Consider the following 11,751-nt stretch of genomic DNA (forward strand, 5'->3'; position numbering starts at 1 on the left):
TCGATCACTGAACTCCTCAGGTTTTCCACTTTCAGGAATTAGAATTCGCTCTCAATTTGGAAGCAATTATGTGCCAAGGTATATGTCGATAAGCTTTTAATGACTTCTTACAGAAGTCACGGGGATATGCATATGCAACTGATTATATATTCTCGAAGTTGGCTAGAAAGAAGAGATGTTAACTGCTCATTAGAGCATAAGGTGCTGGCGTCCTGAACAATTTCGAGCATAGGGACCGACATGGACTGGTAATACGTGAGGTTTGAGAGAGAGAGAACAGAAGACCTGTATACGATCGCACGATGCAATTACACAAAACTGGAATTACGATAAAATACGCGCGTAGAAAGAAGCAAGCATGCTGGCGACATTGCGGGCCATCCGTTGCTAGGCAGGAATTTCTTTCAACTCCCATTCCTTGCCTCACTTTCACTTTCTTAGAGGTAGCAATGTTCTAGATTCATTACATAAGCTCAGCTCCGATTCCGGGTGACAATCCACCAATGACATCAACCCCCGCGTACGATCCGAAGGTGCTCGGCTCGGCAAAACCTGGGTCGGACTCCACGCGCGCCGTCTCTCTAGCGAACCTACCAAGTCCCAACTTGGGGAAGCGCCTGGTGCACGATGGGCTGCCAAAGGAAAGTCTCCCCATCCACCCAAACATCGAATACCTTCTCTTCCCGCCACTTCATGCCCCATTCCACATGTTCCGAGCGCGAAGCCACCAACAGTGGGATGAATTACATACATCTAACTACGACGCTTGTTGAATCCTTCAACGCTCTTGCCGATGAGGTCCAGATCCTGACCGACAGGAAGACGATCCTGGAGCACAAGCTCAGATTCGCCCACGAGCAGGTGAGTTGAAACGAAACGCGCAGGGGTTTGTCAGCAGAGCCACTGCTTTGCGACACTCTCCTCACCACCTCCAACATGATGAACAACCTTAGCTCTAGATCAAGAGCTCCTTACACAAGGGGCGAAGACTGATTCCTTTTACCATTTTCTGACTTGCAATTTTGCAACTCCCCCATCGCTTTCGCCTCCAGGCCAGCTTCGGTGGTAAACCTTGCTAATCGGCCGACCTTCGCAGTACCAGTATTTGGCCGACAAACATGCCCCTGCTGCCCCCGAAATCTCCGAAGTATTGGCAAAGTTACAGCTGCCGCCAGAACTCGCGAATCCATCGCTAGAAGACGCCAACCCCGTACCGCTACCGAAGCGCAACAAGCTGGATACCCGGAATCAGATTGCTCTCATCATCCGAGACGGTCGGCGCGTTGCCCAGCAGCTTACGTCAATCGGCGAAACGAGTAAGACGAGCGACTCTAGCAGAGAGACTTCTTCTCGTGAGGCACAGACCGGAACCTCCATGTCTACCGTGCTTGAGCAAGACTTCACGATCGAGGGGAAGAAGGGGCCTTTGGAATGTCCTTTCTCTTCTCAGAAGGCGGACAGCGCAGGCGAGGGCGATGGTGAAGCGCAAAACGCTGAGAAGGGCTCCCAGGACCCTACTCCGCACCACTCTGCGGACCCCATCTGTGCCGCCATGTTCGAGGAGTCAACATCTCAACCGGCTCCCGGCGCTGCCGATTCCCCGGCCAAATGTCCGATTCGCTACCTAGACCAACACTCACCGGAAGAGATTGCACACTACGTCGAGACACACAAGCACGAGTTGCCTCGCAGTCACGAGGTCTGTGTGAGAAGATACCAAAAGAATGAAGTGCAAATCAAGAAGCTGGACGCAAAATACGGCAATCTAGTGAACATGATTCAGGGGCTTAGTGCGCTACATCAGCCAATGTTGCCAGAGTCACAGCAGGAGCAGGAAGAAATCGAACGGGCCTCGAATGAGAGGGTTCACAATTGGGCAAAGGCTGTCACAGACACGACGGTAGAAGATGCCGAGCAGTCTCAGCCGGAGCCCGAAGATGCAGATGAGGCCCGACAGAGCCACTTCGACCGAACGCTAAAAGAGGTTCGAGTAGGCGAGTCTCCTAGCCGTCCATGGGGTATTTCGGTCCCAATCTACGAGCCTCACGGTATGGGCGACGAAGAGCGTCCTCTTTCGCCTCCTCCAGCACCCGTCTTTATGCCATCTGGTTCTGAAGGCGAAGAAACACCAGCGCCAAAGACAAAGACTGGCAAATGCCCCTTCGATCATACGAAGATGGCAGCGATGGCAGCCGCTCGTGAAGAGGCCCAGCCTGTGTCTCCTACACCAGCTCCAAAGCTCATGTCAAACGAGATAGGCGAAGATGTATCGCCGCCAAAGCCTGCAGGGAAATGCCCTTTCGATCACGCTCAACTTGCTGCTATGGGCTTCGCGTCGCCTCCGCCAAATACTGGCGATCAAACCTTTGTCCACCCTGAACCGGATCCTCAACCTATCGAACTACCATCGACGCCTGTGAAGCCGCAGCCGTCTTACAGCGCACCCCCTCAACAACCGACATTCATCAACCCACCTCTCGACGCGAACAAGCAGTACACGCCGAACGGCGTGCCACAGATGGTCTTCACGGGTCCAGTGTTCATCGGCTATCCCATTGAGCAGGCGATCCAGTTTATGCAACACTTCCAGGGGAGGCAATAGTATTCTGAGCTCATGACACATTCTAATCTTTGTTTCTCTCCATTTTCCGTTTTGCACATACGACTTTCTATTTTCGGGAAAGGGCGGCGTTTGTCTGTTTTAAGCGAAGGCGTTGGGATGTGACCTTTAATCCAGAGCTAGTTTTCCTCGTCCACCTTCGTGGATTTTCCTTATTCCAGCTACACCCCGCGGTGTACTGCACGAGCTTGATGTACGGATTGATGAGGCAGAAAGGGAGGGTATGGTATGAGTGGACGCAGGAGGAAAAGCAGACAGAACTCGTCCGTATGATACCACACAAGACCCGAAATGAGACATTGATATCACGAGAATACTCCGTACTATTGCTGCCCGATTGGTGCTTCCCCGTACGCTATCCTGAGCATCATTTGTCCTGAAACATTTCAGTCATGTTTAATGTCTAGAAGCAGTGTCTAGTGCCACATCAGCTCTAAGTCTACAGTGCCGTTGCTGTCCGTTTAGAAACAAAAAAACGCCTTAATCCGAATCCTTGAACCCGCCCCCCTTTCCGTTGTGCTCATCATCAAACGGATTTACGGGACCCTCCCGTCCGAGTTTCTGCCCGCCGCCTTCATTTTCATCGTCGTCGTCATCATGATACCCGCCCTCCTCATCAGCCTCACGCGTCCACAGCGAAATATCGTCATCGTCCATGAGCGCCGCCACATCCTCTGGGTCCACGAGGCCGGCCTCAATATCCGAATAATCGGGTGCGTCCTGGCCGGGCACCAGACCGCCCTCCGTCTCGGCCTGCTCCAGGGCCAGCTCGGCAGCGCGGGCCATGGTGCGTTGGTAAATGAGCCAGCCGACGACTAGGCCGACGAGGCCACCGAGGATCATGGAGATGTAGTTGATGGCTTTGCCGCCGGCCGTCATCTCGTCTCCCTTTTCGGCAATGAGGGCGAGGCGGCTGCCGATGAAGACGTGGACGAGAAGCTTTGGACTATTCGGGATCCTCTGTTAGTTGTGCTAGAACTTGGGGAAGTGAGGCGAGGACACAATTAGGTGTCCCTACTGTGCTCACCTGGCAAGGGCCGTTGAGACGGCGAACATCCAAGGCTTGATGGAAGGGATCGTGGACAGGAACCCGTTGGACAAGCTATACGGCAGCGGACAGAAGCGCACCGCCGTCAACATGCCGATCCCGTCCTTCCTCAGCACCTGGCCTAGCGCGATGAACCGGTGATCCTGCCCGACGAGCTTATGCACGTAACCGCTGAAGATGCCCCTGCTCGTGTAGAAAGCCGTCAAGCTTCCCGCGACCGTGGCCGTCGCGACGATGGGGTATCCCAGTGGAAACCCGTAGACGAAGCCTGAGACCGAGATAGCGGTGCTGTAGCCTATCATGGGCGGGAAGGCCGTCATGAAGGTGAAGGCCCAAATGATGAGCCAGCCGAACGGCAGCGCGCGCCATTTCTGGGACACGGGCGCCAGCCACTTGAAGATTGCGTGCGAGTAGATGAGGAACAGAAGACCCAGGACGTTGACGACGAGGAGGAACGCGGCGACGGCCACGCGCTGGACGGGGCTGAGGCCGAGGTACATGCTCCAGAGGCGGTTGCCGGCCTTGACGGCGGAGCGCACCGCGCGGTTCACGCCCGATAGCGCCGTGGTGCGCCTGGAGCCGGATTGGCCCCCGCGGCCGAAGCGTGCCGCGGACATGCGGCGGGTGGTTGTCGTTCTCGAGGAGGACGAGTTACCGCCGATGTTGCGGATCCATGGCGGGCGAACGTCGGCGTGGGCTTCGGAGGGAGAGGACGGGGGATTCGGCGAGAGGGAAAGCGCCCTCGCTGCTGATTCGTAGTCGGCCGGCATCGTGGGTAGTCGATCGGGGATCGGAGGAGGCAAAGACAACTGGAAGCGTGGTGGCTTTTTGGGGCCCGGAGGCTCCGGATACAGGAAGCTATTCGCGGGGCTTCGACCAGTGGATTGCACGCTCGTTTACCGTAATTTCGTTTCTTTCGCAGTTAGAATTATAACTGGTTCACTCAAAAGTTTCCGAGGCCATTTCGACAAAATGGGATAATCTTTGAGGGAAGTACAGAAATGGAACACAGAGAATAGTGATGAGGGAGGAGAATGCGTCGCAATGTTGAAGGAGCTGACCTCACTCACCCACCGCGATGAGGTAAGCTGCCTAACCAGAGTGCCCCAAGCCACACCTAGAGACATGCGTTACGGAAGGTCCGCGGTTAACTTCCATGGATCGCCGGGCCCGTCAATGCGGGCGGGCTGCTACCTTGCCAAAAATAACCGGGGTTCTCCAGGGTCGTTGGAAATGCCCTAGTACGACGTACCTTATTTTAGTTGCCCCAGAATGTACGGTTACACGTATAGAAGGGCCGTGGTAGGAAACCAAAATACGTGAACTTGCGCAGAAAAGAAACTCAGAGTTGGAACACCAAGGCTTGCTACCGTTCCTGATGACGACGTTTACAGAGCATTACCTAAAGAGCCCGTTTCATGGGAAAACGCAATGAGAATGTCTCATGTTTCCTGCGGACGGTTTCAATTGCATGGCATACAGGGGGTTCGATGCATAAGGCACTCGCACGTCCCAAAATGGCAGCCGCTGTGCATCCCGTCCACGTCGGTCTGCCTGCCGACTGACCGGCCCAGTGTCCGGCGCTCTCCAACCTCGGTGGGGGCTCCACTCGAGCTGGAAAGCTCAAAGTGCTTCTTCCCTGCATGAACTCAACCTACCGTAAGGTACGGATACCCGCCCGATCTTACCTAGACGCGGCTCTACTTCCACCGTCGTCATCAGCAATAATGCATCACTTTACGCGCTAGGGCCTTGAGATAATTCTGATAGAGGAGTTCGCTTCCTGGAGCGTCTTGTTGACATTTTCTACTTGCGGTTCTTTCTACTTTATTGTCTTTTCATCACTTCTAGGTAGCCGGTTGTTATCGCCGTCCACTAGGCCCCTTCGGAGGATCCCTAACAAGCATCCTGACTTTGCCGTCCCCAATTTCCACACCCTGACTCAAGATATCAACCTCCTCTTTACTGTCGTCTGCACTCGACGTTCCTTCACGCGCCAACGACTTGTCGTAGCTTCGAGCATCAATGCCCAAGATGCCACCCATATTGTTGCGATCTCCAGGGACGGAGAATTCGCGGTAGGCGTACCTCCACTCGTTCAAGAAGTTACGAATCGCCTTGCCGACCTTGTCCTTGCCGTTCTTACTGTGATGACCAGTACCGGTAATGGCGTAAATCGGTCGAGTCTCCTTGCCGTTCTCCATTAGAACCCGCTCAAGGTATTCCACGGCTTCCTCAGGGTGAAGTCCATGCAGGTCTACATATATCTCGGAACTGTTCGCAATGCCTCTGTTGCGTTCCTCATAGAGCTCGCGCGCTGCTTCTCGATGTGCCTTCCGCATCAAGTCATTCTCGCTCTGGCCTCGCAGACTCAGAGCTTTGGCAGCCCTAGCATCGTTCCGGTTCCATGCTTGAGCAGCGCTAGTTTAGTGGTTAGTCTGGCGAAGTATCTTTCAGAAATTGCTGCTCTTACCTCTGGAGGAACTTATTCCTGAGACCGCCGTGCTTAATAGCTTCTTGTCGAGCTTTGAGGTAGGCCTTGTTGGCTCTTTCGCCGGTTTCTAACCACGGAATGTGTTTCGGATTCTGGATCGCCTGTGCTGCCGCGCTGTTTTCCCCGTTCCGGATATTGGTTGAGCTCCCATTTCGTCCAATCTTTTTAATATCTTGGCGGAGCAAAGCCGGCCCTGGAGACGGCGACATCTTGACGATTTCAGCAAGGGAGTTTGGTGCGTAATTTTCCTTATGATTGTGGCCGTGTCCACCCCTTTTCCCGTGGTGTTTCTTGCCTTGCTTCGCTGCAGCAGAGCCTAGAGTAGGGAATGCGTCTGCATCGTCCAGCGACGGAGCCACAAGTTCCCTCGCTTGCTGGTGTCGGCTTCCTGGGCGAGATCTAGACCGAGGGCTGTCGCTCGCGTAGAACGGCTTCAGGCCGGGTGGGGGCGTAAGCCCGATTGTAACACCTGGGCTTCCGCTATAACTGCCAATGTGATCAGGCGTGCCGGGTGGAAGTGCTGGGAACAAGTTCAGATCGGACAAGTTGGCCTGCCTTGTTGGCGGAGTACTGGCCCCGTCCAGCGCCAGCTTGTTCATTAGATGTGCTGGGTCATGGGAGAATATGCAAGTTTCGCCAGCTAGACAATTGCCCATTACCCAGTATCTTGGTAGTCATGTTAGCTGAAGTTGTACTTAAAGCTGGAGTAGGATATACTTACTTGCACAAATGATTGCTCAAGTCATGACTGAATCTGCAATCTGCCCTTAAACATTGTCCCGTGGACATGTAGAATTTGCAGATAACGCCCGACCTTTGTCCAGCTGGGGTACTGGGCCGTCCTTCTGCAGCAAGCGCCTTTCCTATCAGAGACACCTTATTGTCGTCAGGCTGCGAGCTGCTATATCCGTTCTCTTGCGCCTGACTTTCCATGATTGATGCAATCGTTGCGCTTAGGTCGTAGCCATGGAGGGCAAGAGCTGCTTCAATCTCCTCATCAGTTCGCGTCCGGCCGAGAATTGAACGCAGCATGTCATATGGAGACATGTCAGCTTGCTGTGACGACATGGAGGAAAACTCGGGCGCAGCAGCATTCAGGCCACTTGAGGTTCCGACAGATGATGTAACGCTGATAGCATCATCGGCGACAAGCCACTCCACGTTTTCCGTCTGATAGTCGCCAAAAGTTTCATGAGAAGGTGATTTGTCGTTGGCGAACTCGTATGCGTTCAAGTTCGGGCTATTGGGTATGGCGGGTGTCGCAAATGCAAGTCTCGGAGAGGGCCTCGGAGAGGAGAAGGGAGAGGCCGCAGACGATTTCGTTCTCGTGAAAGATGGAGTAAAGGAAGGAACAAAGCCTGGAGGGGCCAAAGGACTGACCCCAAGTCTGGGCGAGCCAGACAGAGGAGTGGCATTGCCGCGCCATGATGCAGGTGATGGTCGCCGCAAGATAGTCTGGCGGATAGGAGGAGGGGAGGCCGCCAGTCCACCTCCATCACGGTATCGCCATAGGACATCCAGGATCGCATTATCTAGTGAGGAGCCATTCAGAGTCGTCTGGTTTCGCAGGAGATCTTCTAGCTTGTCCGTCTTGTCTTCATCCTCGAGGGTGACATCCTGGAGAATCGGTAGGCAGATCTCGTAATGCTCGTCGGAAACCATGTTTGCGCGGTTGGAGGCCAAGACGCGGGCCTGGGTATAGCAGATAGAGGCAGCAAAGGTGCGTCAAAAGTAATGTATTGCGTGCGTATGTAACGGTTAGAGCCGAGACCGTAACGGCGCGTCTATAGATGGTATTCGGTCTTGGGTTGAAGCGGAGCAACTACTACGTAAGGCTGACGGCGGGAATGCAAAAGCAGCGGTTGTAGCGGCGTCAGGCAGGGTTTAGGTAGGAGTTGACGTCGGATGTCAGCCTTCGCGGATGGCCGTGGGGGGTTGTGTTTGAGGGTAGACGAGTTCTGTCCGCCAGCGCAAAGTCAGAACTACTAGAAGCAGGACGCGCTGAAGTCTCGTGTGTACTTGAAAGAGTAATCGAAGAAAAGCGAGCGAGTTGGCGATGGGAGCGAAGTTGGTGGGCGGGATTCGATGGTTCCGTCACATGGTTTCGGAGCCAGGGGCAGAGGGGGGATCGTCTCGAGCTTGCTGTTGAATGAAGCGGTCGGTATTACGGGCATAAAGTACGCGAAAGAAAAGAGGCTTCCCCTTTTAGGTGGGCTTGGGTTGCTCGCAAACTGAGCCTTTGTTGCCAGCCGTTGAAAGGCTAATGTAGAAGCGAGACACGACGGGAGGAAAATGGGAGATTTGGAGATGGTGGTTTGGATGGCGGAAATGCAGCCAGGTGCACGTCGTCGTTCCCCTTCAGCTGAGGACGGGGCCACTTGAGGGCGGCAGAGGTAAGGTGAGTTGCGGTCGGGTACTGGTGCGTGCGTGCTTCCTGCGCTGCTGCTGCACCGCTCCTGTGGATGCAAGGAAACAGGTTGAGGCAAGGTGAGAGAGAGTCTAGAAAGGTAGGTAGGAAGGGATGATGCACACCACCCACCAGCTGGCCAACAGCTCTTTGGGGGTCGGGGAACTGGGACCCGGTGTCAGTGGACTCACGCTTAGCGGGCACGTACCGGAAAGGAGCCAATCTCGAGGCACGCTAGGATAGGTAACCGGGACGTACCCCCAAGAAGCACACCTCCCAATTGCCCACCCAGTGATCCACTGATGGGAGTCCTCAGGGACGACCACAACGGGGTGGGGAAAATGATGTACGTACCTTGCCTGGTACCTCGCCTTACCTCAAGTTCGGTAGACACCCTCCTATCCTGGGCAGTGACATTTTCATCTAAACTGTTCGAATTCAAGAATGCCCAGGGTTCTGACTTCAGCGACAGCTTGAAGCGGGTTATGGCGTGAGACCCGACATCTGAAGTATGAAGCTATCTATACCTGCACCCTGGAAAGAAATCCAACATCTCGGTATGCTATATGTTGTGGGTTCTTCTTGCTTTTGAGGAATTACTCGAATACGTTTTAGACTGGAAAGGGAATATGGTAATGCTGTCTTTCCAATGTTAGATGCTAAGCGGCGAGGTACTCGGTAGCGGAACAAGATTGGAAGACAGATTCTCGTTTATTCGGTGCTTTCATTGAAGCCGATCCTCTGTTCAGCTCTGCCCTTGCTGACCACAATACGCCCTTTGTACTATTCTGACTCCAGTCGCTCCGTCTTAGTGAGTGAGCTGACTTTGATGACACCGAGCAAGGTTCAACCAAGGAGCCATTTTTGTACTCTATTTCCAAATCCCATTCGGCTGAGGGATACCTACGAGGTGTGTCGGACAAAGCTGCGGCCAGGAGATGGAGATACAAGGGTGGCTCTGCTCCGTCCACGATAAATCAGCCATGTCTTTGAAAACAATGAGTGATGTACTCGAAAGACAAACACGACGAAGGGTCTCTGCCTCCCAGTATCGGACAAATCCTTGCTCTAGTACGCCGTATTGCCATGTGCAATAGGCAGCTTAAGGGATTTCTTCATCATCCAGGTCATCCCCGAATCCGAAGCTGAAGCCACCTCCGTTGGCCTCTGCCTGGCTTCCGCCTACTGCTTCCTCCCACTTCCTCTTTTTTTGGATGCTCTTCTTCTCCAGAATCCGAAGGGCCTGTTCTAATAAATCTGGCTGTTCCTGGCGGAGTCGCTCAATGAACAATACGTATGGATCAGCTACCTCTTGCTTGAAGCCAGAAACCTGATCTGGCTTGTCCCTTAAGAATGATATGACTTCGGAGAGCTGGTTCTTCGGCACGAAGTTCTGGGTCAAGGCGATTCCGCTTTCCAAATTGACCACTAAATGCCACCATCCACTAGGCACGTGTAGGATTTCCCCCTCTTGGCAGATACCCTCGACGCAGTCGGGTGACCGACGTGCTTCAGCATGAAACTCGAGAAGCCATTCTGCGATGCTCAAGGGGCTGGTAACCTCGCTGCTGTCCTCCGAGACAATCACTCCGGGGACCATAGCCGCGGGTGGAAACATGATCCAATATTTCGCACCTTGGATCACCGCGTTCCATGCACTTGTCCCGTTGGGGTCCTTATGAAAAGTTGATCCGCTCCGTTCAGGCCCGATGATGAGCCAGCGATGGGCAGGCCGTTCCTTTCCCAGAAGCTCGAATAAATCCGGACCAAAGCACTCCGGCTTCCAATAAGCTGCCCCCTCCTCTTGGCCAATCGTAATCTTCATCTTTTCGGCAAATTTCTTGTCGAATAGATAAAGAGGGCTCTCGTCATCGTTGTTGTTCATGTACTCGTTATATGTCGAAAAGGGCCAGTCAACAGCCTCTGCGCGGAACTCTACATCGTGGTAGCGTTTCGATATGGTATCAATAGTCCATCCGTGGCAAACGGGCCACTTCTGGATGTAGTTGGTGAGAACGAAAGGGGTATCGGTCCAGTTTTCAGAAAACTCCTCATAGGTCAGGGTTTCCATGCGCTGAATCGTGTTGCGAGTTGGTATCCTTGAGGTGAACTGCTTCAAATCTACATGGCTGCAGACAAAGGGTCTGTGTAGAACGTCGGAGAAGACATCACTGCAATCAATGACTGCTTGTTGCTCAGACGAGAGTTTCAGCTGGGTAGCCCTCCAGGATCCTTGCCATTTGCCCTCAAATCTTCCTGAGCTGTGAGATCTAAGATTGCGTTAGTAAAGTCAATGAATTACTAGTCAAGATACGTGATCACGGTAACGTTCTCTGATCCTTCTAGGGTAAGAGTCACCAGGAATGCCCAGTCGAGTACAGCTCTTATTTTGATTGAGTAAAACCACCGGGGTGCGGATGACTCTGTAAGTCGCAGCGCTTGCCACTAGACACCAATAACACCCGATCTCATGATTTCCCTCTACTCAACAAAGTGGCTGACTTACTGAAGGAATAGCGTCTTCCACAAATCATCCGATCGGCAGAATGCGTAGAGGAACCTGGAAGTGTAGCCTAGCTTTCGAAGACGATTCTCATCGAGATACTCCAAAAGGAGCATAAGAGCCTCATCGGGCAAAATTTTCAGATATCCGATGTGTTTCCGAGCGTTCGGACGGTCCGAGAGATACTGGTTGCCCAGCGGTTTCACTCCCAAAGGATGAGTTGGAATTGACTCAGTCGACGTGACTGCATTTTCAAGGGCCTTTGAGTCATAGTCGTCGAGGCTGGTGTTGTCAGCATGGCTGTTGGTCCGGCCATTGGATACAGTGCCATGGTGTGGCACAGATGAGGTATCGTTCGCCATGTAAGGTGGTAGGTAGGCGAGTGACTAGGATCCTTGGGTCATTGGAAGGACATTGACATGTGTATGTGCTGCTTTTGGCTAAAGGGAGGAAAAAAAACAGTGGCGGGGATAACGTTGGAGAAACCAGACATGCAAAAAGGTTGAAGAATCTACCTGACAGTCTAAAGTCAAAGAAGAAGGGTGTGAAAATGAGACGAGAAAATAGCTGTACAAGGAATCATGTCACTGGGCGTAGCGGCATCGCAGGTGCAGGTGGTACGAGCTAGGTGTGGCAGCAGTGCGTGGCGGACACATGCTTCGATAAACATGTTCTGTGA

At 53.3% G+C, this 11,751-nt stretch overlaps 5 protein-coding genes across 5 annotated transcripts; 1 reads left to right on the forward strand and 4 right to left on the reverse strand.

Moving 5' to 3' along the window:
- Positions 1 to 627: 627 nt before the first annotated feature.
- Positions 628 to 2,602, forward strand: CTAM01_00230 (uncharacterized protein; the record flags this gene model as incomplete). The annotated part of the gene is made up of 2 exons (XM_060516284.1): positions 628 to 861; positions 1,097 to 2,602. The coding sequence occupies 2 exons, from the start codon at positions 628 to 630 to the stop codon at positions 2,600 to 2,602; spliced, it is 1,740 nt and encodes a 579-aa protein (XP_060388910.1).
- Positions 2,603 to 3,100: 498 nt separating this feature from the next.
- Positions 3,101 to 4,438, reverse strand: CTAM01_00231 (uncharacterized protein; the record flags this gene model as incomplete). Its single annotated transcript, XM_060516285.1, has 2 exons — positions 3,101 to 3,566; positions 3,648 to 4,438. The coding sequence occupies 2 exons, from the start codon at positions 4,436 to 4,438 to the stop codon at positions 3,101 to 3,103; spliced, it is 1,257 nt and encodes a 418-aa protein (XP_060388911.1).
- Positions 4,439 to 5,530: 1,092 nt separating this feature from the next.
- Positions 5,531 to 7,824, reverse strand: CTAM01_00232 (smr domain-containing protein; the record flags this gene model as incomplete). The annotated part of the gene is made up of 3 exons (XM_060516286.1): positions 5,531 to 6,089; positions 6,142 to 6,828; positions 6,884 to 7,824. The coding sequence occupies 3 exons, from the start codon at positions 7,822 to 7,824 to the stop codon at positions 5,531 to 5,533; spliced, it is 2,187 nt and encodes a 728-aa protein (XP_060388912.1).
- A 323-nt stretch (positions 7,825 to 8,147) lies between these two features.
- CTAM01_00233 (uncharacterized protein) lies at positions 8,148 to 8,841 on the reverse strand (the record flags this gene model as incomplete). Its single annotated transcript, XM_060516287.1, has 2 exons — positions 8,148 to 8,734; positions 8,778 to 8,841. Coding segments are annotated over 2 exons (651 nt in total), but the record flags the coding sequence as incomplete, so codon positions are not given.
- An 830-nt stretch (positions 8,842 to 9,671) lies between these two features.
- Positions 9,672 to 11,434, reverse strand: CTAM01_00234 (F-box domain-containing protein; the record flags this gene model as incomplete). The annotated part of the gene is made up of 2 exons (XM_060516288.1): positions 9,672 to 10,839; positions 11,076 to 11,434. 2 exons carry the CDS (start codon positions 11,432 to 11,434, stop codon positions 9,672 to 9,674), a joined length of 1,527 nt encoding a protein of 508 aa, XP_060388914.1.
- Positions 11,435 to 11,751: the final 317 nt, after the last annotated feature.

The sequence above is a fragment of the Colletotrichum tamarilloi genome, assembly GCF_030869305.1.
Source record: "Colletotrichum tamarilloi strain Tom-12 chromosome Unknown Scaffold_1.1, whole genome shotgun sequence".
NCBI classification, from domain to species: Eukaryota; Fungi; Ascomycota; class Sordariomycetes; order Glomerellales; family Glomerellaceae; genus Colletotrichum; species Colletotrichum tamarilloi.